At 41.3% G+C, this 26,970-nt stretch overlaps 1 protein-coding gene across 1 annotated transcript; it reads right to left on the reverse strand.

Annotated features, from left to right (window-relative positions):
• Positions 1-227: 227 nt before the first annotated feature.
• On the reverse strand, positions 228-26,801 carry LRRC66 (leucine rich repeat containing 66). Its single transcript, XM_070372941.1, has 5 exons — positions 26,602-26,801; positions 23,275-23,775; positions 11,192-11,361; positions 5,905-6,094; positions 228-4,305 (listed from the first exon to the last, which is right to left on the reverse strand). The coding sequence occupies exons 2-5, from the start codon at positions 23,768-23,770 to the stop codon at positions 2,588-2,590; spliced, it is 2,574 nt and encodes an 857-aa protein (XP_070229042.1). The 5' UTR covers positions 23,771-23,775; positions 26,602-26,801; the 3' UTR covers positions 228-2,587.
• Between the last annotated feature and the right edge of the window lie 169 nt (positions 26,802-26,970).

Raw genomic sequence — 26,970 nt, forward strand, 5'->3', positions numbered from 1 at the left:
ATACCTGTGATGTTTATGCCACATTACCAGAAGCTTTTTTTTTTTGGAGGTGTGAACAAAAACAAACAAAAATAGTCAAAGCCATATATACTTTTTTTCTTCAATGCTGCTGAAATAGAAAGTAATTTTTCACTTTATAAAGTAACTGCAAACTCTGAGATGATTTTCAGCTTTATAGACCCTATGCTGGTAATGAACTTCATCCAGCCCATAGAAGAGTCTCCAGCAGATCTCAGTCAAGCCATGTGAAGCCTTGTTTTCACCATAGCACACAGCAGTATAGCAGGGGCTGGAGGGAGGAAAGAAGTGGTCCATTCTACTTGGGTGGAATGAGCCGAGAAAGGCTCTTGGGGGAGGTGACCTTAAACAGTGTCTCAAAAGCAGCAGAGACATCTTCCAGGTAGAGGAGATGGACTTAGTGGAAAGGCCAGATGTGCCCCTAAATGTGGGGAGCAGAGTGGACAAGGGTGACATAGTCTGGTGTGTCTGTAACTGTGGATTTCAGAGTGAGGTACTGCACAGAGAGATAAATACCACAGGAAAAGTTGGATGGAAAGCGGGGCCAGATCAATACTAAAGAGTTCATTTTCATTCATTTATTTCATAAATCCATATATCGAGAACCTATTAAATGCCAGACCTTTAGGAGACAAGACACTTTGTTGTTGTTCTTGTGGAGATAAGAGTATAGAAGAGGCAGACAGACAGTAAACCAACCATCACACAAATAATTATTCAACTTTATTTGCGATAAGTTCTCCTTGTGAAAGACAATGCTTGTGTAATGAGAGACTTTGCAACAGGAAAATCCAACTGAATCTAGGGGTCCAGGAAGGCTTCCATGAGGAAGTGACAGTTAAGGCTGAGACTCAGGTAGGGTCTGTTGAGCTTAAAGTGGGGCTTGTTTGGTGGTGAGGTTGTTGGGTGGGGTTGGAAAGAACATTGCAGGCAGATGTGATGTGGACAAAGGTCTGGAGACAGGGAGTTATGTGGTGCTATTATAAAAGAAAAGAAAAGAAAACAAAACAAAACAGAAAAGACTGCATCCACAAAAATGGGAGCCATGTGATCATACTTGGGTTTTAGGAACCACTCCCTGGCTGTAGCGTGGGAATGATAAAGGCACGTAGGGCCAGTGCTAAAGAAACCAGTTGGTGTGCTGTCGTCACAGATCTAGTGGGAGTGTCAAGGTGAGAACTGAAGCTGGAGCTGTGTGGACAGAGAGGATAGAACAGACTTGACAGATACTGAGGGGCTAGAAGTGATCGTACTCAATGAAAATAATTAGATGTGGGCAGCAAGGAGAGGAAGACCCCCAGGTTCCTGGATGGAGCAACAGGGCAGATAGTGAAATGGAGGCTCAGACTGGGGGGTGGGGGGGAGGTGGTGGTGGAGAGGATTAGGGGCTGCTACTGCGTTTCACTTTGGACATGCTTAGACTGAACTGCCTATGGGGATATCCAACAGGCAGCTGCATGTGAGTTTAAAGTTCCAGAAAGATTTCAGAGCTGAAGTTACAGAAGCAGAAAATAACAATTAAAAGCCATGACAAGTAATAGCTCACTCAGGGAGAAGAAACTGAGTCAGAAGACAAGAGGGTCTGGGACCAAGCCAGACATGGCTAAAAATGACAACAACATAGACATTTACCAGGCAAACATAGAATAGTGGAGTACCGTTTTCTTTTACAAGAAACATAAATGCTCTTCCTGAAAATTAATTTTTAATTTATACTTTGTTCTACAAAATGGAGTCGCCATTACCATTTTTTAAACAAATATTTAGAATTGGTCTGAATCCCTCCAGTTTTGTAGTTTTCTAATCAAACTCCAAAAAGCTGCGCTGTTCCTTGTGCAAAATTCATTAAAATCTCCTCAGCAGCTCCATCTAAGTGCTTCATTATGCACTAAAAATGTTACTTGAATCCCCTTTGATTTTCAGGTTGAACATCCTTGTGTTTGTTATAGCAGATCTGGTCCTCACATGGACAGCTAACTCCCATCAGGTTTCTCTGGGTCTGCATTTGAGTATAAAACCTGGAATCACCTTTTTTTCTAACTGCAATACCATAAGTGTTAAATTTTAGTGTAAAATGTATTAATTGGAACCTTCGATGTTTAGGTATCTCAATGCTTCCCTACCTAAATGACCCATGTCTTGTGAATGGCAGTTTTATATTAGAATTAACTAAACATAGAGAAGAATTTAGAGACTCCAGTTCATTGACTCAGCTTTGAGTGCTGACCCCAGTCTTTATCACCGAAGTGCTCCTATGTGCTCAGGGAGCTGGCCTTATCTGAAAGCACTTGTAATAGTGGTACCTGGCTCTTGAGACCATCTTCCAAATAACCCCTCCTGCCCCCCTACCCCTTCACAAATGGTGTTCCACTTATAACCTTTCTGGAATCATTGTCCCCAAGAGGACATACACACCCCTCATTTGCATCAGTGTCTATTCTTCTTGTCCTCTTCAGAATCTTGTTGTGAGGTTCTCAAGTTCTGCTCTGCAGTGACCTTGGAAGGAATACTGTTTTGAGCTGTGTCTATTCCTTTAACATAAAGTTCTTTACAAACATCTGTGTCTCCTTCACGACAGACACTTGTCAGGATCTGAGGGAACTTTGGCAGAACACGGTGGTGTTTGTGGTAAAGCATCCATATTTGCAAATTCCAAGTCTCTAAGTGAGTACTGCCACTCCACTGCGCTGGGTTGAAGAGCAGAGATGTAATTGTAAATGGACATGCTCGGGACCTCCTCACTGCTAGAACTGCTGCCTGATGACCGGGGCAAGGGATCCTCATAATTATTGGTGTTAGAGGCACTTTCCAGATGAGTCTGGCACAAATGAGAGTCTGGGTCAGAAGTGACAGTTTTTCCAAAATGATCTTCCTGGTTTTCACATTTCCTCAGAGTCTTCTGGAAGGCGATGTTGTCCTTAGGACTCTCTAATGGCCTGACACTGTCCCTCCTCTCACAGGAGACCTGGTCCCCAGGGGGCTCCCCGGCTCTCCAGCTCTGCTCCCCATCTGCCTCTTCTTCGGCCACATTTCTCCAGTCTTCTGAACTTGTTGAACTCAGAGTAAATAAAGACCCTTCCTCAGAATCGGAGTCAGAGTCCACCTCGTACTGAGCGTCAGGAGTGTGCTTTTGCGCGGGCTCCTGGTGAGCTGGAGTCACTGGCAAGTCCCCGAAGCATCCTGGAGGGCCGCCGGGTGGGGATGGGTCTCCCGGGTCACTGAGCGTGGCCGCTTCGTAGTGGGCGGGAGGCTGTCCCTCAGCACTGGAGCCCTGGAGCCTCTGCTGCTGTGCGCTCTGCCCAGTCTCCTTAGAAAACTCCGAAGGGAAGTGTGGAGGGACCCCTCCTCTCTCCTCCCCAGTGCTGGGCGTGTGTGTGCGTGCTGGTCTTTGGGAGAGAGGCACTGTCGTTTCTCTGGGGCAGGGTGGTCCTAGTTCATCGGAATCCTTACGGACTGAGCTAGGGCTGGTCTGTATTCTGGCAGCCACTGCAGGGATGCCCACTGAACGCTCACTGAGGGAAACTTGCCTGGCCACAGTGTCATAGTTGCCTTCTCCAGGATCATTCCTGTAGATGTGGTCCCATCCCGCCGATGTGAGTTGGGTGTCATGGGCGTTTGGTGGTCCGTAGAGAACGCGCCGGGCTGCACTGTGATTTGGGGGAACCGTATCCTTCCCAGTTCCTGCCCCAGTGGAGACCCCGCGTTGTTCCCTGTCCTGCCGGCCGCCAGCCTCCCTTCTGGTCGGTGCCACCGTTCTTGCTGGAACCACAGCGGTGCGTGGGGCTTGGTTCTCATAGAGGTTTAGATGGTGGAAAGTTTGGGGCAGATCCATCCTCGGCTGCTGTAGGTTTACCGCACCTTCGATTTCATGGTAGAAGGCCTGGTTTGAATACTCGTTCCCTGACGCTGAACCTGGACTTTTTTTCCGGCATCTCTGTTGCCACAGTCTGTCCACATAAGGCCTTGCAAAAGCCCCCAGGCAGAAAGCCACGAAGAACGTGATGAACACCGACAGGCAGACTGCCAGGACCAGGTCCTGGGAAGAGTCTGCCTTTCTGCCAGCAGCACGCACATCCTCGGCCCTCCTAACCCGTTTTGGCAGCTCTCTCGGTCTGTCACCCGCATCAGAGCCTGCAGTGTCCTTCTCCAGCATGGAAAAGCGCACTTCCTGGGCCCTCTCAGCTTTGCTCCGTATGAGGGTTTTCATATGTTTCAAATCAGCATGAGGAAGGTGAGTCTCTCTGGACATTCTGCTTGTGGGGGTCCACCAGTGTGCATCCTCCTTCCCTAAGAATGGGAATGAGAGTCCAGTGATTTAAAAGCATCTGTGAGTCCTCAGTCGCTCAGTCGTGTCTACTCTTTGCAACCCCATGGACTGTAGCCTGCTAGGCTCCTCTGTCCATGGGATTCACCAGGCAAGAATATTGGAGGGGATTGCCATGCCCTCCTCCAGAGGATCTTCCTGACCCAGGGATCAAACCCACATCTCCTAACTTGCAGGCAGATTCTTTACCACTGAGCCACCAGGGAAGCCTCAGTCCTTATCTAGCTAGATTTAAAGTCTGTTTTACATGATTAGCAATTTTACTGGCTGATTGATTGGTTGTCTGATACCAACGGTGTGTGTAAGGCTCTGTGCACATTTACACGAGGCTCTCAGGCTTGGGTCTGAGGCTCCAAGACCCAGAGGCTGTGTTTCTTAGGCTTCCTGACTGACTCCTGCCCACAGGAGGAAGGAAGCCAGGCTGTGGGTACAGTCACATTGCCCCTCCTCTCTCCACATCCTTACCTACTTACTGCACATCTGTGAGGACATTCTATCAGCCCCCTGCAAAATCTGCCTTGGCCCCACCTGTGTTTGTTATATCATCTCCTCACCATTCCTCAGTGCTGGTAAACAGCAAAAATATTCAGGTTTTTCTACTGGTTCCTGACATTCTGCCTTCCACACTCAGAAGGCTGGTGTGGCTTTTACAGAGTGATGAAACAAGTGTGGCTGACACTATTAAGACTTCTCTCATTGTTATGGATTTCTCCTAAACCTGTTAAACATGGCCATGTCTCTACTCAGTAGCAGTCCTGAGTACAGCAGAGGCCAGAACTCATTAAAAAAAAAAAGAAAAGAAAAGTCTATTTCTCTCTTTTTTCCCAGTTAGGAGTTTGATTTTAGATTTAGCCAAGATAGTTACTAACAACAGTGCTCACTGCTCAGTTGTGTCTGACTCTTTGCAACCTCATGGACTGTAGTTGCCAGGCTCCTCTGTCCATGGGATTTCCCAGGCAAGACTACTGAAGTGGGCTGCCATTTCCTTCTCCAAAGGATCTTCCCAACCCAGGGACTGAACCCACATCTCCAGCATTGGCAGGCGGATTCTTTACCGCTGAGCCACTAGAGAAGCCTGATAGTTAATAGTGAAAAAAAAAAATCCAGAATATTCAATTCCAGTCACATATTTTAGCAGTTTGGGAAAGTGACAGATAAAAAAATCAAAGAAAAATATTCTTTTTAAATTTGTGTGTTTTGTGTATATTTTCAGAGGGGTAGCAAGTATCTTAAATAATTATGGTTCAAGTTTTAGAAGTTCTTTGATTATTTTGTTACTCTTTGGGTAACAAAATATGACATTTGGGGGTTGTAGAGAAACATTCTTTGTGAAATTTCTGGTTTTGACCAAATCCAGTGGTTCCTGACCATGTGAAGAAAATTGTTCATGAATTGAGGAAAACGGATACCAACAATTGTTCTGTGATACAGCCCAAGGATGACTAATGCACTCTTGCTCCTGAGGCGGCTGTCATTGTTTCAAATGACACTAAATGTTTTGTGTACTTTTTTTTTCTGTTTAAATGGAACCACTTCTGAAAGGAGAGGTCCTACTGACTTACCTATGGACTCATTGCAAATAGCATTCCACCTTTTCCTCCAGGACTCAGAAATAACATTTTGGAAGACTGCCAGGCTGTAGTCACACTGCCATGGGTTATCAGCCAGGTCAGCCTCCAGGTGGGGAAGTTCTAGGGCCATGATTACCACTGGCAGGATGGCTGTCAGCCCATTGTTGCTGAGGTCTACCATCTGCTCAAGAAAAAAAAAAATTAGGACAGTCTGTGAATAAAGACATTTGGAGACAAATGAGTTACAGATACAGTCTATATCTCTATGGAAGTGATATGAATTTCCCACTGATTCCAGAGTCAGAGACTACTGGGTTTAAATCTCTGCTCTGCCCCTAAGAACTCTGTCAGACTCAGCAAATTGTTGACTCTCAATGAGCCTATCTCCCAGGGTTGTTCTGAAGATTAAATGTATGGGAAATCTTTAAGTCTGGAGCCTTTATTAAAAGCCCAACCACTTTCCCTTCCTTTTTTCCTAAGAGTTGTGATTTTTACTGCTAGATATAACCTAGACTCCCAATTTTTATCAAGATTTGGAATTAGGCACCAGGTTTAGAAAGTCTAGAAGCCCTGTAATCTTGAAAGTGGCAGAAAATATTGGATGATGAGGATAGAGTCCAGAAGAACAACTGTGATTGAACAGAAGGAGCCAAGAGGCTTCTTTGGCAAGTATTATTTTAAATGTTGTCGTTCAGTGGCTTAGTTGTTTCTGATTCTTTGTGACCCCATGAACTGCAGCACTCCAGGTTCCTCTGTCTTCCACTATCTCCCAGAGTTTGCTCAAATTCATGCCCTGAATTGATGATGCTATTTAACCATCTTGTCCTCTGCTGCCCACTTCTCCTTTTGCCTTCTATGTTTCCCAGCATCAGGGTCTTTTCCAATGAGTCTGCTCTTCACATCAGGTGTGAAGATAAGATACTACCTTATCTTAAAGGTAGTGGCTTTCTCTGCATCCATGGCTACTCAGTATACACAAAATGACTACTTTTCCTAGTCTCATATGAAACAAAAGGGAATGTGAGGAACAAAAAGGACTCAGTGACTCTAGAAACACAGAGCAGGATCTGCTGAAGTTGGATCTTGCAGGGGTGTTATGGGGTAGGGGAAACAGAGTTAGGTGTAGCTCTCGCTGCTGTCTACAGAGCACTGCTGCTGTGTACCAGGCATTCTCCTGGGTGCTTTACATGCCTTATCTCTGATCCTCACAACAGCTTTGTCATTTCCCCTTTTTTACAAAGGAGGAAACTGGATGGGTCACAGTATATCCCACATAGTCCCTAGTCCTAGAACTTGGTACCCACATGTTCAGAAAATAATGGAGGAATGAACAAATGACTGAATGAATGGCAGAGTTAAAGTCTGATCTGCCTCTGCAGCTGGGTGCCTTCTATTCCAGAATACAGCCTCTTGGAGCCTAAGCGCTCACTGCCCTGAAGTGAACGGCTGGGCAGAGGAGGCCTGGAGTGTGAGGCACCAGAGTGGGATCATGGGGTTTGAAAGCAAATCATAAATGCAAACTTTGCTGAAAAGTAAAAAGAGAGCCATGGATAAAAACCAGAAAGTCTGAATGTAATTCAGGTCAATTGTTTAAGAAACTCAGGGAAAAAGCAGTATTAGCATCTTAGGTCATATAAATTCTTAAGAAAAGCTGATTTAAACACTCAAACAACACCATAACCAATACTCAATAGTGAAGTAGTGATCTTTGCATTGTTGAGTAACCAAGCACTCTTAACTCTTAAAGGAAGGTGGTCAAAAATAGGAAATGAGATTTGGAAGACATACACAAAACAACTTTCCTTTGGCCTGGCCTTGTCTAGGATCAAGAGCTTTCTGTGTATACCTGTTGTGGTCTTTTACAGACCAAGACCTGGGGACTGGAGTTGACGAAAAGAAAGAGAGAAAAAGAGAGAGAGAGCAGTATTTCTTGGGTTACATGGAAAACCAATAAAGCCCATGCACAGGACTTGTACCGCTCATGAAGGCACAAGTCTCTCTCAAGGAGGTCTTGAAAGCCTGGGTGAGAAAGTGAGCTTGGCAGGCTTCCACATTCTGATGAGAATGAAGACAGAAAGAAGGGTGTGGGGGACCAAGGTCTCTAGTGGAGCAAGGGTATTTTATTAGCAGAACTGCATGCTTATATATCTTCAGTAAAATGATTACTCAGCCATTACAAAGAATGAAATTCCACCAGTTGCAACTAAATGGATAGTCTAATACATACAAAGTCGCTGAAGTGAGTCACTGAAGGGAGTCACTGAAAGGAATCCAAGCAGGTTCCCTTTCCCATGATCTCAGTCCTGAGACCTGCATGCAGCTCTACTTGTTCCTGTATTCCAGGAACTGATAAGGAACAGAGAGTCCTTGAGAAACGGCACACAAAGGAAAATGCAACATATTGGATCCCTTAAAGTTGAACGTCCCCTGACATACACCATTCTCATCAACAGGTGAGATATTCTAATGTTTTGATGGGTATTTTCTTTTTCATGCACATCTGCTTTTTCATCCTAGTTAGCTATTATGTTACAAATCATGAAACTGAAATCAAAACAGAATAGAGGACAGAAAGCTAATAAAATGATTCAGGAGGGGTAATTTCTGAGAAAAGATGAAAACAGAATAGACCAATTTGGCTAAAGAAGTGACCATTCACCATCATTTGAAAGGAATGTACTTTATATTGTAGAGATTGGGAGAAGCATGTAATGTTGGTAACAAATCACTATGCTAGGAAGAATGGCATGCAAAAAGGAAGGCTAATTTGAAATGCCAATGAAACATTTTCATTCTATCTAAACACGAGGATGGATTTATGCTTTAAAAAATCTATCTGGCTTCTGAAAAGATTCCCACATAAGAAGACACATAGTGCAAGCATTAAATATATCATCTGGGGGGAAAAAAAACCAGCACCCATTTTAATATTCAGCTTTCTGGTACCAAAGATTCTCATCATGTCCCCAAACCAGGTTTTAGAGTTATTGCTGAACATGCAGAAGGGATAAGAGAGGAGAAATTGTATTATTCTGGGCAACTCAGGTAATTTAGAATTACAGATGATTTAAACATTCTTGGGTTTATTTTTTAGTCTGCCTGTAGCATCTATTACCTGTGAGCTGCAGAAGACTTTTATTTATAAGTACAATAAAAATGCATAGGAAATAAAACAGGCATAGGGAAATTATATATATAAATATAATCAGTATGGGCTTCCTTGGTGGGTCAGCATTAAAAGAATCTGCCTCCAGTGCAGGAGATGCAAGAGATGTGAGTTCAGTCCCTGCGTTGGGAAAATCCCCTGGAGGAGGGCATGGCAACTAACTTCAGTATTCTTGCCTGGAGAATCTCCATGGACAGAGGAGCCTGGCGGGCTATAGTTCATGAGGTCACAAAGAGTCAAACATGACTGAAACGACTCAGCACTCACACACACACATAATCAGAATACAACATACTAAATGAGGTTCCAGGCAATCTGACAATATTTCTGTGGCAAATTGTGGAGTGCTGCCAAGTTAAGTAGACTTTTTCATCTGCTCTGATAACTACTATGGCAGACAGGTCCCCAGAAAACCTTCCCCACATTCACATCCTTTGAGTCATTGCCTCCCCTTGGAGGGGGAGAGGTGAGACCTCTGCTTTGCTTCTAACAAATAGACTATGCTGAAAGCAATGAGACATCTCTCCCGTGATTACATTCCATGAGCCTGTAATGTTCTTGCTAGCAGGCTTTCTCCTTTGGGCTCTGAAGCCAGCTGCCATGCTGTGTACTGCTGTGTGGAAGCCCACATGGCACAGAAACAAGTGCAGGCTTACGCTGACAGCCAGCAAGGAACTGAGCCTTCAGCCCAATAGCCCATGTGGAACTGAGTCCTGCCGATAACCACGTGGCCTTGGAAGTTAATCCTTCCTCAGTTGGGCCTTCAGGTAAGACTCCAGCCCTGGCCAACATCTTGACTGCAGTCTCTTGAGACACTTTCAGCAGAGGCCCCAGCCAAGCCTTGCCTGGATTGCTGATCCACAGAAGGCATCAGATAAATACATGTGTGTAGTTTTAGACTGCCAAGTTTGCAGTAATTTGTTACACAGCAATAGATAACGTATACACCTATGCATGATCATCATCTATCCATTCATTCCTTTGTTTGTTCACCAAGAGTTTGTAAATGCATGGTACATACTGGACAGACGTTAAGCACTAGAAAACAAAATAGACATAATGTATGTCCTCAAAGGGGCTTCCCTAGTGGCTCAGTGGTAAAGAATCTGCCTGCAATGTGGGAGACCTGGGTTCAATCCCTGGGTGGGGAAGGTCCCCTGGAGGAGGGCATGACAACCTACTCCAGTATTCTTGCCTGGAGAATCCCCATGGACAAAGGAGCCTGGCGGGCTACAGCCCATGGGGTCACAAAGAGTTGGACACGACTGAGCAACTAAACACAGCACAAGGCATCTCTAGGTGCCACACTGCTGGCCACTTTGGTATTTCTAAAGGAGCACTGAGGAGAGATTTTACAATATCTCCTCAAAGACGGGGAGGTGGGAGAAAGGGGCTTGGAGGAGAAGGGGCTAGGGCTGTCAGAACTAGAGCAGGGCTCTGGGAGCTCCTCACACAGCTGTCAGGATGTCAGGACCTTGGTGAGATTCGCTGCAGGGTGCCCAAGAGCCAGGCAGCAGGGCTCTAAAATGTGACATCGGTCCCCCCATCATTGGTCTGATGTTTATAACCATATGTGACATGTGGTATGTGCGATGCAAGTATATGTTGATATCATTATTATTTGTATTATTCTGTGTCCAATTTTGGTGTGGAGGCACCAGGGTCACTAGCCTTCTGAGATTCATGGGGTCCTGGGCCATATGGGTGTAGAGTCCATATAGGCCCATAGGATCCCAAACTGCATCAAACACCAGGGATATTTGACTGACCTTGTAGTTTGGGGAGGGAGCGTTCCTAATAACTAAGATTCATTTTCTTGCCAATTGGTAAGTGAAAGCTCAGAGCTGGGTTTAATTTGACTTAGGAAAAATAATGTGCCTATTCTTGCTGCTGAGTATTAACGTTCAAATAAAATTCATGTCCACTACTGAGGCCTTGGAGTTCTGAGGCGAGAGAGAGACTTCAACTTTTTCAGGGGAATCTTAAAATAGACTTATATTTTTTGATTAGTAGCCAGTACTACTGGGCATGTACAAACTGTTCAATGAAGAGTTCTAAGGTAATTGCCTGTAGGTCCACATATTTGAGATGTTATAAACTTTATTTTCTAACCTGTAATTTTTTTAGGTCCTTGAAGGCTTCTGGATGAATTCTGAATATCCTGTTGCTCTTTAAATGGAGGTTTTCCAGTTGCAGGCAGTTATGAAAATCAGACAAACCAATTTGCGATATCCTGTTGAATGACAGATCCAAACTCTGCAATGACTTCAGTTTCCATAGTCCTGTTAAAATTAAAAAGCAGTTTGAAATATAAATCTGACATTTACTGAAGCATTGTTTATAATGGTAGGAAACTGGATACAACTTAAATGGTTCAAAACAGAGAAACAGGCAAACAAAGGGTAGTCTATCAATAAATACTGTGTAGCCTTAAAAGAGAATGGGGTAGACCAATATGAACTGACTGAACAGGAAGGTAAACGTTAATTTTCAGAAAAGTATGGAGTATAATTCTAATGTTTTTGCAAAAGAAGAACCAGATACATATGTTTTGAGAGAGCAGAGAAGAAGGCCTGGAAGGAGATGAACTAAGCTACCAGTGGTATTTACACTTTGGAGCAGGATGGTGAAGAAAGGTGAAACTATGCTTTTATTTTATACACTTTCAATTCTTTCTTTATAAGAACATGTGCTAATTTGGGGGCTTGCCAGGTGGCGCTAGTGGTAAAGAACCTGCTTGCCAATGCAGGAGACATAAGAGATGTGGGTTCAGTCCCTGGGTGGGGAAGATCCCCTGGAAGAGGCGATGGCAACCCACTCCAATAGTCTCGCCTGGAGAATCCCACGGACAGAGGAGCCTGGCAGGGTATTGTCTTCAGGGTCACAAAGAGTCGAACACCACTGAAGCTACTTAGCACGCACGCACATGCTAATTTTATAAGAGCACCAGTAAAATAAATCTAACCTGGATTGAATGAGAGAATTATAATACTTGCTTATTTGATTGACCTGTGGGTAAAACTGGATGATCTTGCTATGGTTATAGAGAAAAAAGTTGTTTTGATGCTTCATTTACATGGATGAATTCTTCCCCTTTTCAGATATTATTATTCTATTTTGTAGTTCTATCTTTTAACTACTTATTGTTGATAAGTGTTTTCTAGAAATTCTTATATTAGGTAATGTGTTACAGCTAGATATTTTACTTTCTGGCAAAATCATCTAATTGAGGGTTGGCCTCTGCCTTCGTATTTCACTTGATTCCATAAGTAACCGTTTGGCACTGAAGATAAACATTGAGAATGAGGTGCTAGCCACAGCAGTCTTCAAAATTTGATTTCCCATATGAGTCTCCCAAGGAAGCCCTGCATTTGTACATTTCCTTCTGCTCTGTTCTCACATGTAGCCTTCGTCTTTAACAAACTACTACATACAGATCATGTTGGTTCAATTCCGCAAGGGTTTATTCCTTGTCTACTATCTGCAGAGTACTTACTATAAGACTGTTTATGCTGAGAGATGATGACTTAATTGAAATTGCTTCACATCTATGCCCTCATATGTTCATTTCAGCTGTATAGACTAAGCAAGAGATCACAAGGATGACAACTCAGTCAAAATATTATGAGCAAGGCACTTGGTGCTGGGGACGAAGACAATAGAGAAACCTTGTGTCGGGTTCGTGATAAAGCACACACACAAGAAAAAGCTATTAGTTACACAAAGCAGTTATGCCCCCACCAATAAAACAGTCTTTGGTTGTCAGTCTCTCCATCAGATGATTGGTCCCTTCAGGGCAGAATTCACATCTTTGTGAACACTTGTAAGGCCTGTTGTATGATATACATTCCGTAGGCTAGAGGTCACAGTGGTTGACCTGCACAGAAATTTACAAGTCGTGGGGCCAACATTAAAGATTCAATACAAATATGTACATTTCTAACTTTTCTTGAAAAATTGGAAGTCTCAAATGGCACGAAACATTTGGCTGGAGCTGAATGAAGGCTGCCTGCTTTGGATGGGACATGTACTTATAGATGAATATGATGTCTCTATCAAAAACAGGAAGACAAAGAATAGGCCAAGAAGCCCTCATGTTTAGAACAATGAGAGACAGCCAAGGTTAATATTCAGCTGGCATATGCTGAATACTCATGAATACAATATGAGAAAGTCTTCCATATTGGCTCATGAACAGCCATCGCTGAGCCCTTGTGTGCTGCTCCACTGCCCTGGGCACTTGACTGACTGCGTTCTCCCTTCCCCCTCCCTCCCCCAGAAAGATTCCACTCCATCAGTACAGCCAGGAGGCTTCCAGCTTGGGAACCCAGGCTAAAGGTCACTTGTTAAATGTTTTGAATATAACCTCTGGAGAAAATCTGTTTCTTTGTGGAATGAAGAATATCCCTATGTGTTTTAATATGCAGACATATGGGTCTTGAGAAAAAAATGCCACCCAGAAACTGAGATGAAGGAGTTTCTTAACATTTTCATGAGATTTCCTGGCCTGTTTAGGGATGTAAGCTCATGGTTGCTACTATATCTAGTGCTTAATTGAATTGAATAAGTACCCCAGGAGTTCAGGGATGAAGGAGACCGCATCTATCAATTGACAGGGGGTGTTGAAACCTCTACCTCTAGCCGTGGGTTTGAAATGAAGCTGGACCTTGTGGGGCCTTCTCAGAGACAGGGCCCTGTGTTCCCTACCTCTCGTCTGTAGAAAAGCTTTAACCTCCTAGGCCTTCCCCAAGTTTCAAAGAGCAAATTTAATCAGAGAAGTGAGAAAACATAGAAACCAAGGAAAACAGTCAAGTAAGATAAAATAATAATGGTTTATAAAAACAGAATGATCATACGATCCAGCAATCCTACTTCTGGGAACATACTCAGACAGAACTATTTAGTTCAAAAAAATACATGCACAGTTCTGCTCATAGCAGCACTGTCAAAAGAGAGAGCAAAAGCATGGAAATAACCTAAATGATCCACCAACAGATGAAGATAGAGAAGATGTGGTACGTGTATACAACGGAATACTACACAACCATAAAAAAGAACAAAATAATTGCATTTGCAGCAACATGGATGGATCTAGAGATAAGTGAAGTCAGTCAGACAGAGAAAGACAAATACCATATGATATCACTTACATGTGGAATCTTGGAGAAGGCAATGGCACCCCACTCCAGTACTCTTGCCTGGAGAATCCCAGGGACAGGGGAGCCTGGTGGGCTGCCATCTATGGGGTTGCACAGAGTCAGACACGACTGAAGCGACTGAGCAGCAGCAGCAGCACATGTGGAATCTAAAATATGGCACAAATGAACCTGTCTACACAACAGAAACGGACTCATGGACAGAGAACAGACTGCGGTTGCTAAGCTGGGAGTGGGGAGAGGAGAGGGAGGGGCTGGGAGTGTGGGGTTGGTAGGTGCAAACTATTAGCTTTAGGATGGATAGACAACGAGGTTGTACTGTATATAGCACAGGGAACTATATTCAATATCCTACGGCAAACCATATTGGAAAATAATATAAAAAAAGAATATACATATATATGTGTGTGTGTGTATGACTGAATCACTTGGCGGAAATTAGTACATTGTAAGTCAACTACACTTCATTTAAAAAAACGACCCCCCCAAAAAAAAAAAACCACAGTCTCATCTCAGCCAGCTCTGCAGGCTGATGTGCCCCCTCTGTAAACCAGAGGTGCTTTGGTCTTGGTATCAAGGTGTCCTATGGCATGCCCAGTGTGTCCCACTGCAGAGCAAGGCCATATGGGTGTAGCTGCCACATGAGGCTGGCAGGAGGCAGGGAGGCTGCTCTCAGCAAACGTCCTCTGCCAGCTCGGTGGAAGCTGTCTGTAGCAGGAATAACTCCAGACCAAACAAACACTTCAGCTGTTTGAGTTTTGAAATAAAATTGGGGGGTGGGGCAGTTAGCAACTAAGGGGCATTTTAGCTGCTACCACTAAGGTACCTTTAAGGTACAGTAGCAAGAACTGGGATGGGAAAGAGAATTAGATACTCAGGATGATCAAAATGGCCCTAAGAGAGAACATTTTTGCACATCTGTTTTGTATGAGGTTGAAGGAGAGATGTTTTACATACATCGCTCTGTTACAGTTTTTACAAATGTTCTCTCTAAGCCTCACATCAACCTTTATATATATTGCTGCTGCTGCTGCTGCTAAGTCGCTTCAGTCGTGTCTGACTCTGTGCGACCTCATAGAGGGCAGCCCACCAGGCTCCCCGTCCCTGGGATTCTCCAGACAAGAACACTGGAATGGGTTGCCATTTCCTTTTCCAATGCATGAAAGTGAAAAGTGAAAGTGAAGTCGCTCAGTCGTGTCCGACTCTAGCGACCCCATGGACTGCAGCCCACCAGGCTTCTCCGTCCACGGGATTTTCCAGGCAAAAGTACTGGAGTGGGGTGCCACTATCTCTAGGTAAAGATAAGAACCAGGAGTCTTTTCTAGGTTAAGTGACTTGCTTAAGGTCAATAAACGAGTAGAGTAATACAAGGGACTTCCCTGGTAGGCCAGTTGGTAAAGAATCTGCCTGCAATGCAGGACACTGGGGTTTGACCCTTGGGTCGGGAAAATTCCCTGGAGAAGGAAATGGCAACCCACTCCAGAATTCTTGCCTGGGAAATCCCATGGACAGAGGAACCTAGCAGGCTACAGTCCATGGGGTCACAAGAGCTGGACACTATAGTGACAAAACCACCAGCAAGGAATACAAAAGATAAAGCAGAGAGTAAATGCACATATGACAGGCACATATGAACTTACCTACAAAACCAAAACAGGCTCATAGATAAAGATAGCAGACTTGTGGTTGGCAAGGGAGAGGGATGGACTGGGAGTTTGGGGTTGATAAATACAAACTGGAAGAGTGGAACCAGAACATGCCCAGGCATGTTTGGGGATGGGGGGCGGGGAGGCTTTTGAACATTGACAGTTATAAAAAATACCTTTTTATTTGACTTCCTTCATAATATCCAGCAAAGATCCACAAGAAGAAGAAAACTTTTGCACATGGGAATTAAGACTGTGATGATCAGTTATTCCTTCCACATGAAGATTTTCTCTTTACTTCTACTTTTAGAGAATCAAGCTTTAATGCTACTAAGAGAACTGGTGAAGTTCTACAAATGATCTTTTCGTTTGGGGGTCTCTCAAGATGGAGTTGGGGAATTTGGGTAAACTCTTCCAAGACCCTTGACTGTGTTTCTCAATAAGGGGAAGCATGTTCTTTTACAAACTGCATGGTGAATCAGTGTTGAGGGACATTCAGGTGAGTGAAAGAGGTTGTGAGGTGCATTACTGGGTGGGGCTTGGTTATCAGAGAGCACATTTCATGTTTAAAGAGAGTTAAATGTTGGGAGAAAAATATGGAGGCAATTTTGTGGAGATGGGATTATTTATTAAACTGTCTTCTGATGATCACTTAGGCCACAAGGGGCAGGAATTTGATTAGCCTTTGCATTTAAATGGCCAGACAGTTTTATTACTTCCAAGAAATTATCTCAGTGTCTATTAGAAAAAAATGCTACAGAGGGTATGCCCAGACATTACACTATCTTAGAAACATTCCTTGGGACTCTGAACTTCCTAAATGCTCTTCCAAATGTGATAATCTGATAACATAAAGTTTATGGCTTCAAGTTCAAAAAGTATTAAGAATTAGAATAGAGTCTGCAATGGTCCTGGATAACATATTTGATTCATAAAATCAGCCCTTAATATGGTCAAATTTACATAGGTGAGCCAAAGACCTTGCCCTCTTAGCTTAATGACATATATTCATTTTGTTACTTTAGAACCTGTATTGGTTTTGAGAACATTGGTTATTGGTATTTCCATAATCCAAGGAGCAATCAGGATGAAAAGTTTAATATCCTACAAATGAAAAGAATACAACATGCTTCTTTTTTTCAACAATACACTGGTTACATTTTTTTTCCTTCTCTACCAGTTTCAAAAATCAGGTAATATTTTGCCTCACTGATAACATACTTATCGCTTGGATTCTGGAATTTAGTGTGTTAATGTGAGGTTGTCACCTCTGGTCTTTCAGCATAACTGGAAACACAGTAAGATGTTTGTCCTGATATATTTTCAGGCACTTTTGGGCACTCCCAAAATACTGCTTGATGTAAGTGGGATAGTGTAACTGTAGACCAGTCCCTAGGATTTCTATTTTTTTTAAACTGATTTTTCCATTATTAAGGCTATACTCCCAAAATATGGGAAGAAGGTGAAGTGATCATTAACATTAAATTCACGGTTGGCTTCTGTTTTGTAAATTATATAGGCCAGTACCTCCTCTGGGTGTTTTTCCAACATGAAGATTTTTGGTAACATCACAGCTGGTCAGTATCAAGACAGGAAGTTAGCTGACATTGGGTTAGTCAATATGATCTTTTACCCTTCCAAAAGTGGGCTTTCTGGAGTCAAAGCAACGTTTCACTGGCTCTATGAACTGTCACTATTTTAAGACATGTCAAACATGATTTATAAAGGTACACATGTGCCACAGGCCAATTGTTTGATTGGTGCTGAGATTATCTCTAATTAATTGTTAACTGAGATGAGAGCAAACACCTATGTAAATCAGTTCAGTTCAGTCGCTCAGTCAAGTCCAACTCTTTGTGACCCCATGGACTGCTGCACGCCAGGCTTCCCTGTCCATCACCAACTCCCGAAGCTTGCTCAAACTCATGTCCATTTCGATGGTGATGTCATCCAACCATCTCATCCTCTGTCATCCCCTTCTTCTCCTGCTTTCAATCTTTCCCAGCATTAGGGTCTTTTCAAATGAGTCAGTTCTTCGCATCAGGTGGCCAAAATATTGGAGTTTCAGCTTCAACATTAGTCCTTCTAATGAACACCCAGGACTGATCTCATTTAGGATGGACTGGTTGGATCTCCTTGCAGTCCAAGGAACTCTCAGGCACCTTCTCCAACACCACAGTTCAAAAGCATCAATTCTTTGGTGCTAGCTTTCTTTATAGTCCAACTCTCACATCGTACATGACTACTGGAAAAACCATAGCTTTGACTAGAAGGACCTTTGTTAGCAAAGTAGTGTCTCTGCTTTTTAATATGCTGTCTAGGTTGGTCATAGCTTTTCTTCCAAGGAGCAAGCATCTTTTAATTTCATGGCTGCAGTCACCATCTGCAGTGATTTTGGAGCCCCAAAACATGAAGTCTGTCATTGTTTCCAGAAGTGATGGGACCGGATGCTATGATCTTAGTTTTCTGAATGTTGAGTTTTACGCCAACATTTTCACTCTCCTCTTTCATCAAGAGGCTCTTTAGTTCTTCTTCACTTTCTGCCATAATGGTTGTGTCATCTGTGTATCTGAGGTTATTGATACTTCTCCCAACAATCTTGATTCCAGCTTGTGCTTCATCCAGCCCGGCATTTCTCATGATGTACTCTGTGTAGAAGTTAAATAAGCAGGGTGACAGTATACAGCCTTGATGTACTTCTTTCCTGATTTGAAACCAGTCTATTAGTCCATGTCCAGTTGTAACTGTTGCTTCTTGACCTGCATACAGATTTCTCAGGAGGCAAGTCAGGTGGTCTGGTATTCCCATCTCTTTCAGAATTTTCCAGTTTATTGTGATCCACACAGTCAAAGGCTTTGGTATAGTCAATAAAGCAGAAGCTGATGTTTTTCTCGAACTCTTTTGCTTTTTTGATGATACAACAGATGTTGGCAATTTGATCTCTGGTTCCTCTGCCTTTTCTAAATTCAGCTTGAACATCTGGAAGTTCAGGTTCATGTACTGTTGAAGCCAGGCTTGAGAATTTTGAGTATTACTTTGCTAGCGTGTGAGATGAGTGCAATTGTGTGGTAGTTTGAGCATTCTTTGGCATTGCCTTTCTTTGGGATTGCAATGAAAACTGACCTTTTCCAGTCCTGTGGCCACTGCTGAGTTTTCCAAATTTGCTGGCATATTGAGGGCAGCACTTTCACAGCATCATCTTTTAGAATTTGAAATAGCTCAACTGGAATTCCATCACCTCCACTAGCTTTGTTCATAGGGATGCTTTCTAAGGCCCACTTGACTTCGCATTCCAGGATGTCTGGCTCTAGGTGAGTGATCACACCATTGTGGTTATCTTGGTCATGAAGATCTTTTTTGTATAGTTCTGTGTATTCCTGTCACTTCTTAATATCTTCTGCTTCTGTTAGGTCCATACCATTTTTGTCCTTTATTGTGCCCATCTTTGCATGAAATGTTCCCTTGGTTTCACTAATTTTCTTGAAGAGATCTCTAGTATTTCCCATTCTATTGTTTTCCTCTATTTCTTTGCATTGATCATTGTAAATCTATTTACCTATATAAATAGATACAAATGATTCTCTGCTTATGGATTATAATTATGAATTAGAGTGGGCTAGGATCATGTCTACTGCAATAACTACTTAACATTTTAAAAGATAACTTGAGATTTAGCCAAAAACAAATTTATTGTTACCTAGCCATAGTCACAGAATAATGAATGGGAAGGTACGCTAGAGGGGACTCAACCTAGTAAAAACTGAAAGTATATGATGACTACAGAAAAATACTTCAAATCACAAAATGCTATGGAAAAGAACTCAAGTATATCCAATTAGATTTAGGGCTTACATTGGACTTCCATCATTGATCTGTTTTATTCATCTCTCCATAGTTCTATATGCTAGAATTCTATTATTGAATAGAATTTCAGATACAAGATTTGCTCATTTCATATATTTCTCCCCCTCCTTTGGAAGTTTAACATATTTCCTGATATTTTGGGAAGCAAAAGTTTAACTTGAGAAAAGAAGATGGGACTGTATCTGCATTTTATAGGGATATTTGGTCCTTAAATGAAATGTATGCATCCTAACCTCCAGTGAGCTCTGGGGAATTCATCTGCCTTAAGGAGACAGAGTCGGCATTTCTCTACTGTTGTGGGCTAATATTTTGACATATTAATCTTTTGCCTATCTCTTTTCCTTATTTCCTTTCTCTCCGTTCAAGCAGAAAGTAAAAGATCTGTGTTAATTGTTCCAGGGGAGGCCCTCCCTGGTGGCACAGTGGAAAGAATCCACCTGCTAATGCAGGGGACACAGGTTGGATCTCTGGCTGGGGAAGATTCCACATGCCGCGGAGCAGCTAAGCCCATGCAGCACAACTACTGAGCCCGAGCACTAAGGCCTGCAAGTCTCAACTACTGAGCCTGTGTGCTGCAACCGCTGAAGCCCACATGCCTAGAGCCTGTGCTCCGCAGCAAGAGAAGTCACCGCAATGAGAAGCCCGCAGGCAGCAACTGGACAGTAGCCCCCAAATGCACATCATAAGGCAGAAAGCAGAGGTGAATCATGTCTTTTTGGCTTTTATTTACTAAAGGCCTGAATCTTTAGAGGAAAGGAATTTCTAGATCTAGATAGAGGATTTTGAAGAAACAAAAGCAGGTAAGAATTTCCTCCAAAGTGAAGGACTGAAAAGAAATGTTCTCTGGCTAGAAGGGGTAAAGGATACATATATGAGCATGTGTGCACGTGCACACACACACACACACTTTGATGCCTTGTCGGGGTATAAGATTCTAGAGCTATGGTACAAATCTAGGAAAAGACAAATGAAAGTCCATGAAAGACTGATGGTAACTGTCACTATCTCTCCATCCCACTCTAACTGATGCTAGCAGGATGGGGGCTCAACATTAGAAATTCTGCTGAATTATAAACAATAGTTACGTATCCAGCTCACCTGAATTTGTGGGTTGAGATTTACATTTAAACACACTAGTTAGGAAACACTGCTATATCATGTGAATATGTGTAGCTTTAATGATGTTCATCAAAGAGTTATAGCAAACAAAAAGGAAATAATCTAAATGCTATTTAACTGAACTTATTATAATATATGTATATGTGAAAATTGGGGCTTCCCTGGTGGCTCAGATATAAAGAATCTGCCTTCCAATGCAGGAGACACAGGTTCTATCCCTGAGTTGGGAAGATCTCCTGGAGAAGGGAATGGCTACCCACTCCAATATTCTTGCCTGGAGAATCTCATGGACAGAGGAGCCTGGTGGGCTACAGTCCACGGGGTCGCAAAGAATTGGACACAACTGAGTAACTAACATATATGAAAATTATTTGACTATTTAAAATATTTATGAGATTGCTTAATTACATAATGATGTTCCAAATATTCTGTGATATAAAATTATGTTATGACATATGGGCAGTAGGATACAATTTTGAAAGAAAAATATATGAGTAGGCATAAAGAATAAACTTGAAGAATATATATTACATGAGGGACTTTAATGTTTCCCTTTAAATTTTTCTTTAATTCCTAATATTCTACAAATAACAGGCATTTCTTTTACAATAAGAACAATATAATAAAAATCATAAAATGCAATTAGTTTATACTTTGCACTGAAAATACTACACCCTGCTTTTATGGAAAAGGTCAGGGAGAGAAGACTCCTGTCCTCACACAATTCTGCTGATATGGTGACTGTAACAGTTGTCCCTTCACCTGCCAGGCTATTACTGCCACATTTACGCTTACAAGACCAGAAACTGGTGATAAATGAATAAATAAAAAAATAAAAACATGAAATTAAAGAACTGAAAATGAGAAAAACTAAATATAATTTGAGATGGAGAGAAATGAAAATATTCTTACATTTTCCTTTTTAGCATGTGCATGCCTGTGTGCTAAGTTGTCTCGGGCATGTCTGACTCTGTGCAACCCTATGAACTGTAGCCTGCCAAGCTCCTCTGTTTATGGGATTCTCCAGGCAAGAATACTGGAGTGGATTGCCCTGCCCTCCTCCAGGGATCTTCCTGATCCAGGGATTGAACCCACGTCTCCCACATCTCCTGCACTGGCAGGCAGGTTCTTTGCCACTAGCGCCACCTTAGGGTCTAACATAAAGTAAGTACTTACAATGGTGATTGAGACTGAAAACAAATAGGGAAAGGAAACTCTGTAGCTTTCCTGAATATAAAAAGGAAGCTGTGGCTTACAAATCTGATTTATTTTCTAAATAAAACATCATTATAAAATATAAAAATATAAAACATTATTATTAGTATTATTATATATTTTCTAAATAAAGACATTGGAGTTAAGGAACTCCAACATGTAGATTACTGAGTATCAGAATGGATGGGTATTTATTATAAAATAATATAATATGTGTTCTGATGAGTTCTAATTTTGATTTAATAAGAGTTTACATATAATATTAGCATATGTATAGTCTACATTTGGAGGAGAACTAGATAAGTAGATGTAAAATGTATTCTGTAGAAACAAAAATTATAAATATGGCAACATTTAATTTGAATTGTTACATATTAAAAGTATCTGAACTAGTTATTTCTCAATGCTTTTCTATAATTAGTAACAAATATACATAAATCAAATTAGGTAATTTAAAATAATGCATTATTATTTAGTACTTAAATACTTCCTATTATTAGTACCTCTTGACAAATTCATATAATATCAATATGTTATGGCAACAGGAGATTAAATTACATTGATTTTAAATTCCACATATTATAAACTTAAAACTTTCATAAGAAACTCCTTTTATTATATTTGAAAAGTGAAAGTGAAGTTAGTCACTCAGTTGTGTCTGACTCTTTGTGATCCCATGGACGGTAGCCCTCCAGACTTCTCCATCCATGGGATTTTCCAGGCAAAAATTCTGTAGTGGGTTGCCATTTCCTTCTCCAGGGCATCTTCCTGACTCAGGGATCGAAGCGGGGTCTCCTGCATTGCAGGCAGAGTCCATCGTATGAGCCACCAGGGAAATCCTTTTATTTTATTTACTCTGATCAAATTGCTGTACTTGCAGCTGTTTTCCTGAAACTGAAAACAAACCTGGAATTCTTATTGACACAAAACATTATGACTCAGTAGGTAAAGAATCTGCCTATAATGCAGGAGACATAGGAGACACAGGTTTGATCCCTCGGTCAGGAAGATTCTCTGGAGAAGTAAATGGTAATCCACTCCAGTATTCTTGCCTGAAAAATCCCATGGACAGAGGAACCTGGTTGGGTACAGTCAAAAGTGTCACTAGGGTCAGATGTGACTGAGCAACTAAGCAAGCATATTACCTCTCCAAATACTCGTGGTTTCTTGGTCCATCTTTTAAAATTGTACTTACCCTTGGGAATGTTGCTGAGTTTATTTCGTTGAAGAGTAAGCAACTTGAGAAATGGAAGCCGATTTCTCAAGCTGCCTCTGTGGCGTTTCACCCATGAGGACTTAAAACTGGGTAGATCCAATAATACTGAGTGAATGGCATTGTTGCTGAGGTTTAATGTTTCCAAAGCATGAAAATGTTCAAGAGAGCTTAAGGTTATTTTTGATATGAGATTGTTACTAAGGTCCAGGTGTTTTATGTTCCATTCTTCTTTTTTCATGTGAGTTTGTAAGAGAACCCTCAAGAAATTGAAACTGTCATCCACTGTGGGTGCCATCTGTGGTATGTCCATGGGTATTTCATGCTTTCCAGCAAAAGAGCAATTTGTTGTAAGATATCCATTCCATTGGTACTTGGAATTGAATAAAATACTGCTTTTTCTTGATGGGTTTGTCATTGTGCCAGTAAAATAAAGACCTATAACCATGGTAATCACTCTGAAACACAGGTTTTTCATAATGCCTGGAGAAAGAAAAATTGACTTATTCAAAATGACTTGTGTACAAACAGCAAATAAGCAGAAAATTTAATATTCAATTTAAGACTTAGCAAAGTTATCTTGCCTTGATTGTCAATTTAAGTGGATGTTTGATTTCTTACAAATTGCCAAAATGGTATACAGCTATAGTGTAAAATTACATTTATGTCACATTTTAAAAGAAAGACCCTCTCCCCCCACTGCCCTCCACCCCAATCTGTCAAAAAATACATATTCGCTTGGGTCTCACTTCTGTGTCTGCTTTTCCAGGACCATTCGCCCTACAGTCTACTTTAGAATGAGGGAAACCTACCAAGATTAAACACTTCCCTGTTCCTTGCTGGTCATTAGCACTGAGTAAAGTCTATTATGTTTATCTTACAGCACTGTAATCAGCCTTGTGCTTTACCATGTGAGTGACAAGTCATCCAGTTACACTAAACCACAGAACTGTACTGGTGAAAAGTTCAACTCATGTGAAAGAGACTCATGATTTTTTTTAAACGACTGGAGGAACTACAAGCTTTGTCTTTGTGGCTTTGGTGACCTTTCAAATCCTCCGGAAATGAGACATATACAACACTAAAAAAAAGGAGGGGTGGGTTATAAAAAGGATGGTTTGCCTAGGATCCATGAAGATGTAAGATACAGAAACTCAAGTATCTTCATCAGAGATTCTTGAAAGCAATCAAAAGCTTTAAAACAAGTATCTACAAATCATAATGCCTGAAGGTATACCCAAAAACAATTTTAAAAGAAAAGTAAATGAATACTTTTGTGATTTAATTACTAAATTCTGTTAAAAATCAGCGTGTGTACAGATAACCACATGATTCAGCAGGTAGGTTTACGACAAATCACCCTTTCTGCTCTAATGGCACCACTCTCGTTCTCATCACTCATCTGAGTACTAGAATGGGCTAACTAGTTTTCCTGCCATTTTTACTGCCTCTTGATTTTCCTTCTTGGTTTATCCAGTGAAATTCTGAAGGGTTATTTCCCCACAGTATTGTTTTCCTCATTTCATTCCCTCATTCAAAATCCTTAAAGGGATCCTCAGTGCCTATAGTCCAAATCCCTTGGGTCAGCATCCTAGGCTTTGTATTATTTACATAACTTTATGAACTAGTTTTGAAAGCACATGGGAAGTACCTATGAGGTGAGGCTTGTGCACCTCAATATATATGCAGAGCTCATGCAACAATCAGCTTTTGGTTCACTCTAATTCCAAGCCCAAAGCCCTTTCCTCTTCTCAGTTCAAAACCTACGTATGTCCTTCTAGATCTATCACAGATCCTATGACCTTAAGACCCTTTTTCCTGCTTTGGCCTCTATTTTATCCAGAAACCTTTCAATAAATATTTATTGAATGAATGAATATATGTTAACAACATTCAATTTGACAGGATATCAATACTATCCTGCATTGCTTTGCTTTGTATCTGTTTTAAACACCCCAAAAAACAACAGCTCCCAGATGGTAAGGGCCATGTTTTTATATATATACACATACACATATATAAAGATAAAAGTTCCTCCACTTTTTAATATTTTTAATACTCTTCAGTCATAAGACTATGCTATATATAAATAGGGCTGTATCTATATCATCAACCTATTTATCATCTAAAATTTATAAAGTTCCCCTATTTAAAAAATATTTTTAATAGTCTTCAGTCTGTCATAGGACTATGCTATCTATAAATAGGGATATATCTGTATCATCAACCTATTTATCATCTAAATTTATATATTTCCCCCCATGTTCTATATTTTTAAGTCTGCAGTTTGTCATAGGGTTATACTCTGCTTGGATAAATGAATAGATGGAGTGAATGAAACTTACCATGTAACTTTTTAAACTTTGGTTTCATATAAGGTCAAATCTCCCATAATTGAAGGGTATCTAAATTCAGGTACACATGGCCATGAACTGCAAAGGTGCCCTACAGCATGGAGGAGTGACTGATTTTTAAAGCATACCTCTTTTGTAATACCAGCAATTGAATTAATTTGTATAGTCAGAAAGGTATTTGTTACTACATTTCAAAGCTGAAATCATCAGTATGCAATTATATAGCAAGCTAATGTCACAATATCAGCAGTAACAGAAAAAAGTCATCATTCAGAGGCATACTATAATATTAAAGAGAAACATGCGGTTGAAAAGTTTTTTCTTAAGGGGACTTAAAAATCACTTTTTTCCCCCCACTTACCTGATTCTTTCTAAGTTGAAGAGATTTATCTGTAACTAGTAGATTTGACTTCAAAACAGCTGATAAGGATAATTTTATATCTTAAAGTGAAAGGTATTAATTCATAAATTAAAAAATATTATACAACAATGCAAACTAGCCATAATATACATATATCCCCTCTGCATTGTCGTATGGCAGAAACCAACATATTTTAAAGCAATTATCCTCCAATTAAAAAAAAATTATAAAAGATTATATATATATATATATATATATATATATATACACACACACTAAAACAAACTTCTATGTTAGGTAAGGAACATCTGAGAACTCCAGAAAAATTTTCTGAGGCTACTGGAGACAATTAGGTGAAATGTAAATCTATAAATGGACACATTCAAGCTGAAGTAATGAGGAAACAGTTAGAAATATTGGGTGTGTCAGTGAGAGAGGTAGGGAGAAAGCAGTAGAAAAATCAGAAAGTAGAAAGGAAACGAGCCCATTCCTACATGAAAGAGAAGTTACCACAATTAGAAGGAAAAAGCGAAAGAGGCTAGTTTTGCCAAGACGCAGAAAGCACACACCAGGAACACTGTTTCTTGGGCATACCTCCGGTCCTCAGGGATTCTTTCCAGTGGGTCTCTCTGAATCGTGCCAGGTGAGGATTTTAGACCCGAGCCTCTGAGGCTCCACCCATCGGCCCTGGAGCCTGCCCTCTGGCAAACCTTTAACCCCTTCTTATCTAAGCTCTGGCCTCTTGTAATGCACATTCCCCTGGGATGTTGGGAAAAGCCACCAGAGAGAGAGGCCTTCTGCAGTGCAGAGGGCAGGACCTTCCAGACTGGGACTGTACAACTTCTCACTCTGAGCTCTAGGATTCCAGAGAGATAACATAAATACTGGGGGTGCCCAATTCTCAAGCTATTTCATGTTTATAGGAGTGAGTAGAAACCTGCCAATATTTTAACAATTAAACAA

Source organism: Bos mutus, chromosome 6, assembly GCF_027580195.1.
Source record: "Bos mutus isolate GX-2022 chromosome 6, NWIPB_WYAK_1.1, whole genome shotgun sequence".
Lineage (NCBI taxonomy): Eukaryota > Metazoa > Chordata > Mammalia > Artiodactyla > Bovidae > Bos > Bos mutus.

Coding starts and splice junctions, on each gene's coding strand:
- LRRC66 (XM_070372941.1), bottom strand. CDS start 23,770: ATGAAAAACCTGTGTTTCAGAGTGATTACCATGGTTATAGGTCTTTAT. Junction 11,362..23,274: donor ACTCAGCAACATTCCCAAGG/GTAAGTACAATT, acceptor TAATTTTAACAG/GACTATGGAAACTGAAGTCA. Junction 4,306..5,904: donor TATTTGCAATGAGTCCATAG/GTAAGTCAGTAG, acceptor TCCCATTCTTAG/GGAAGGAGGATGCACACTGG.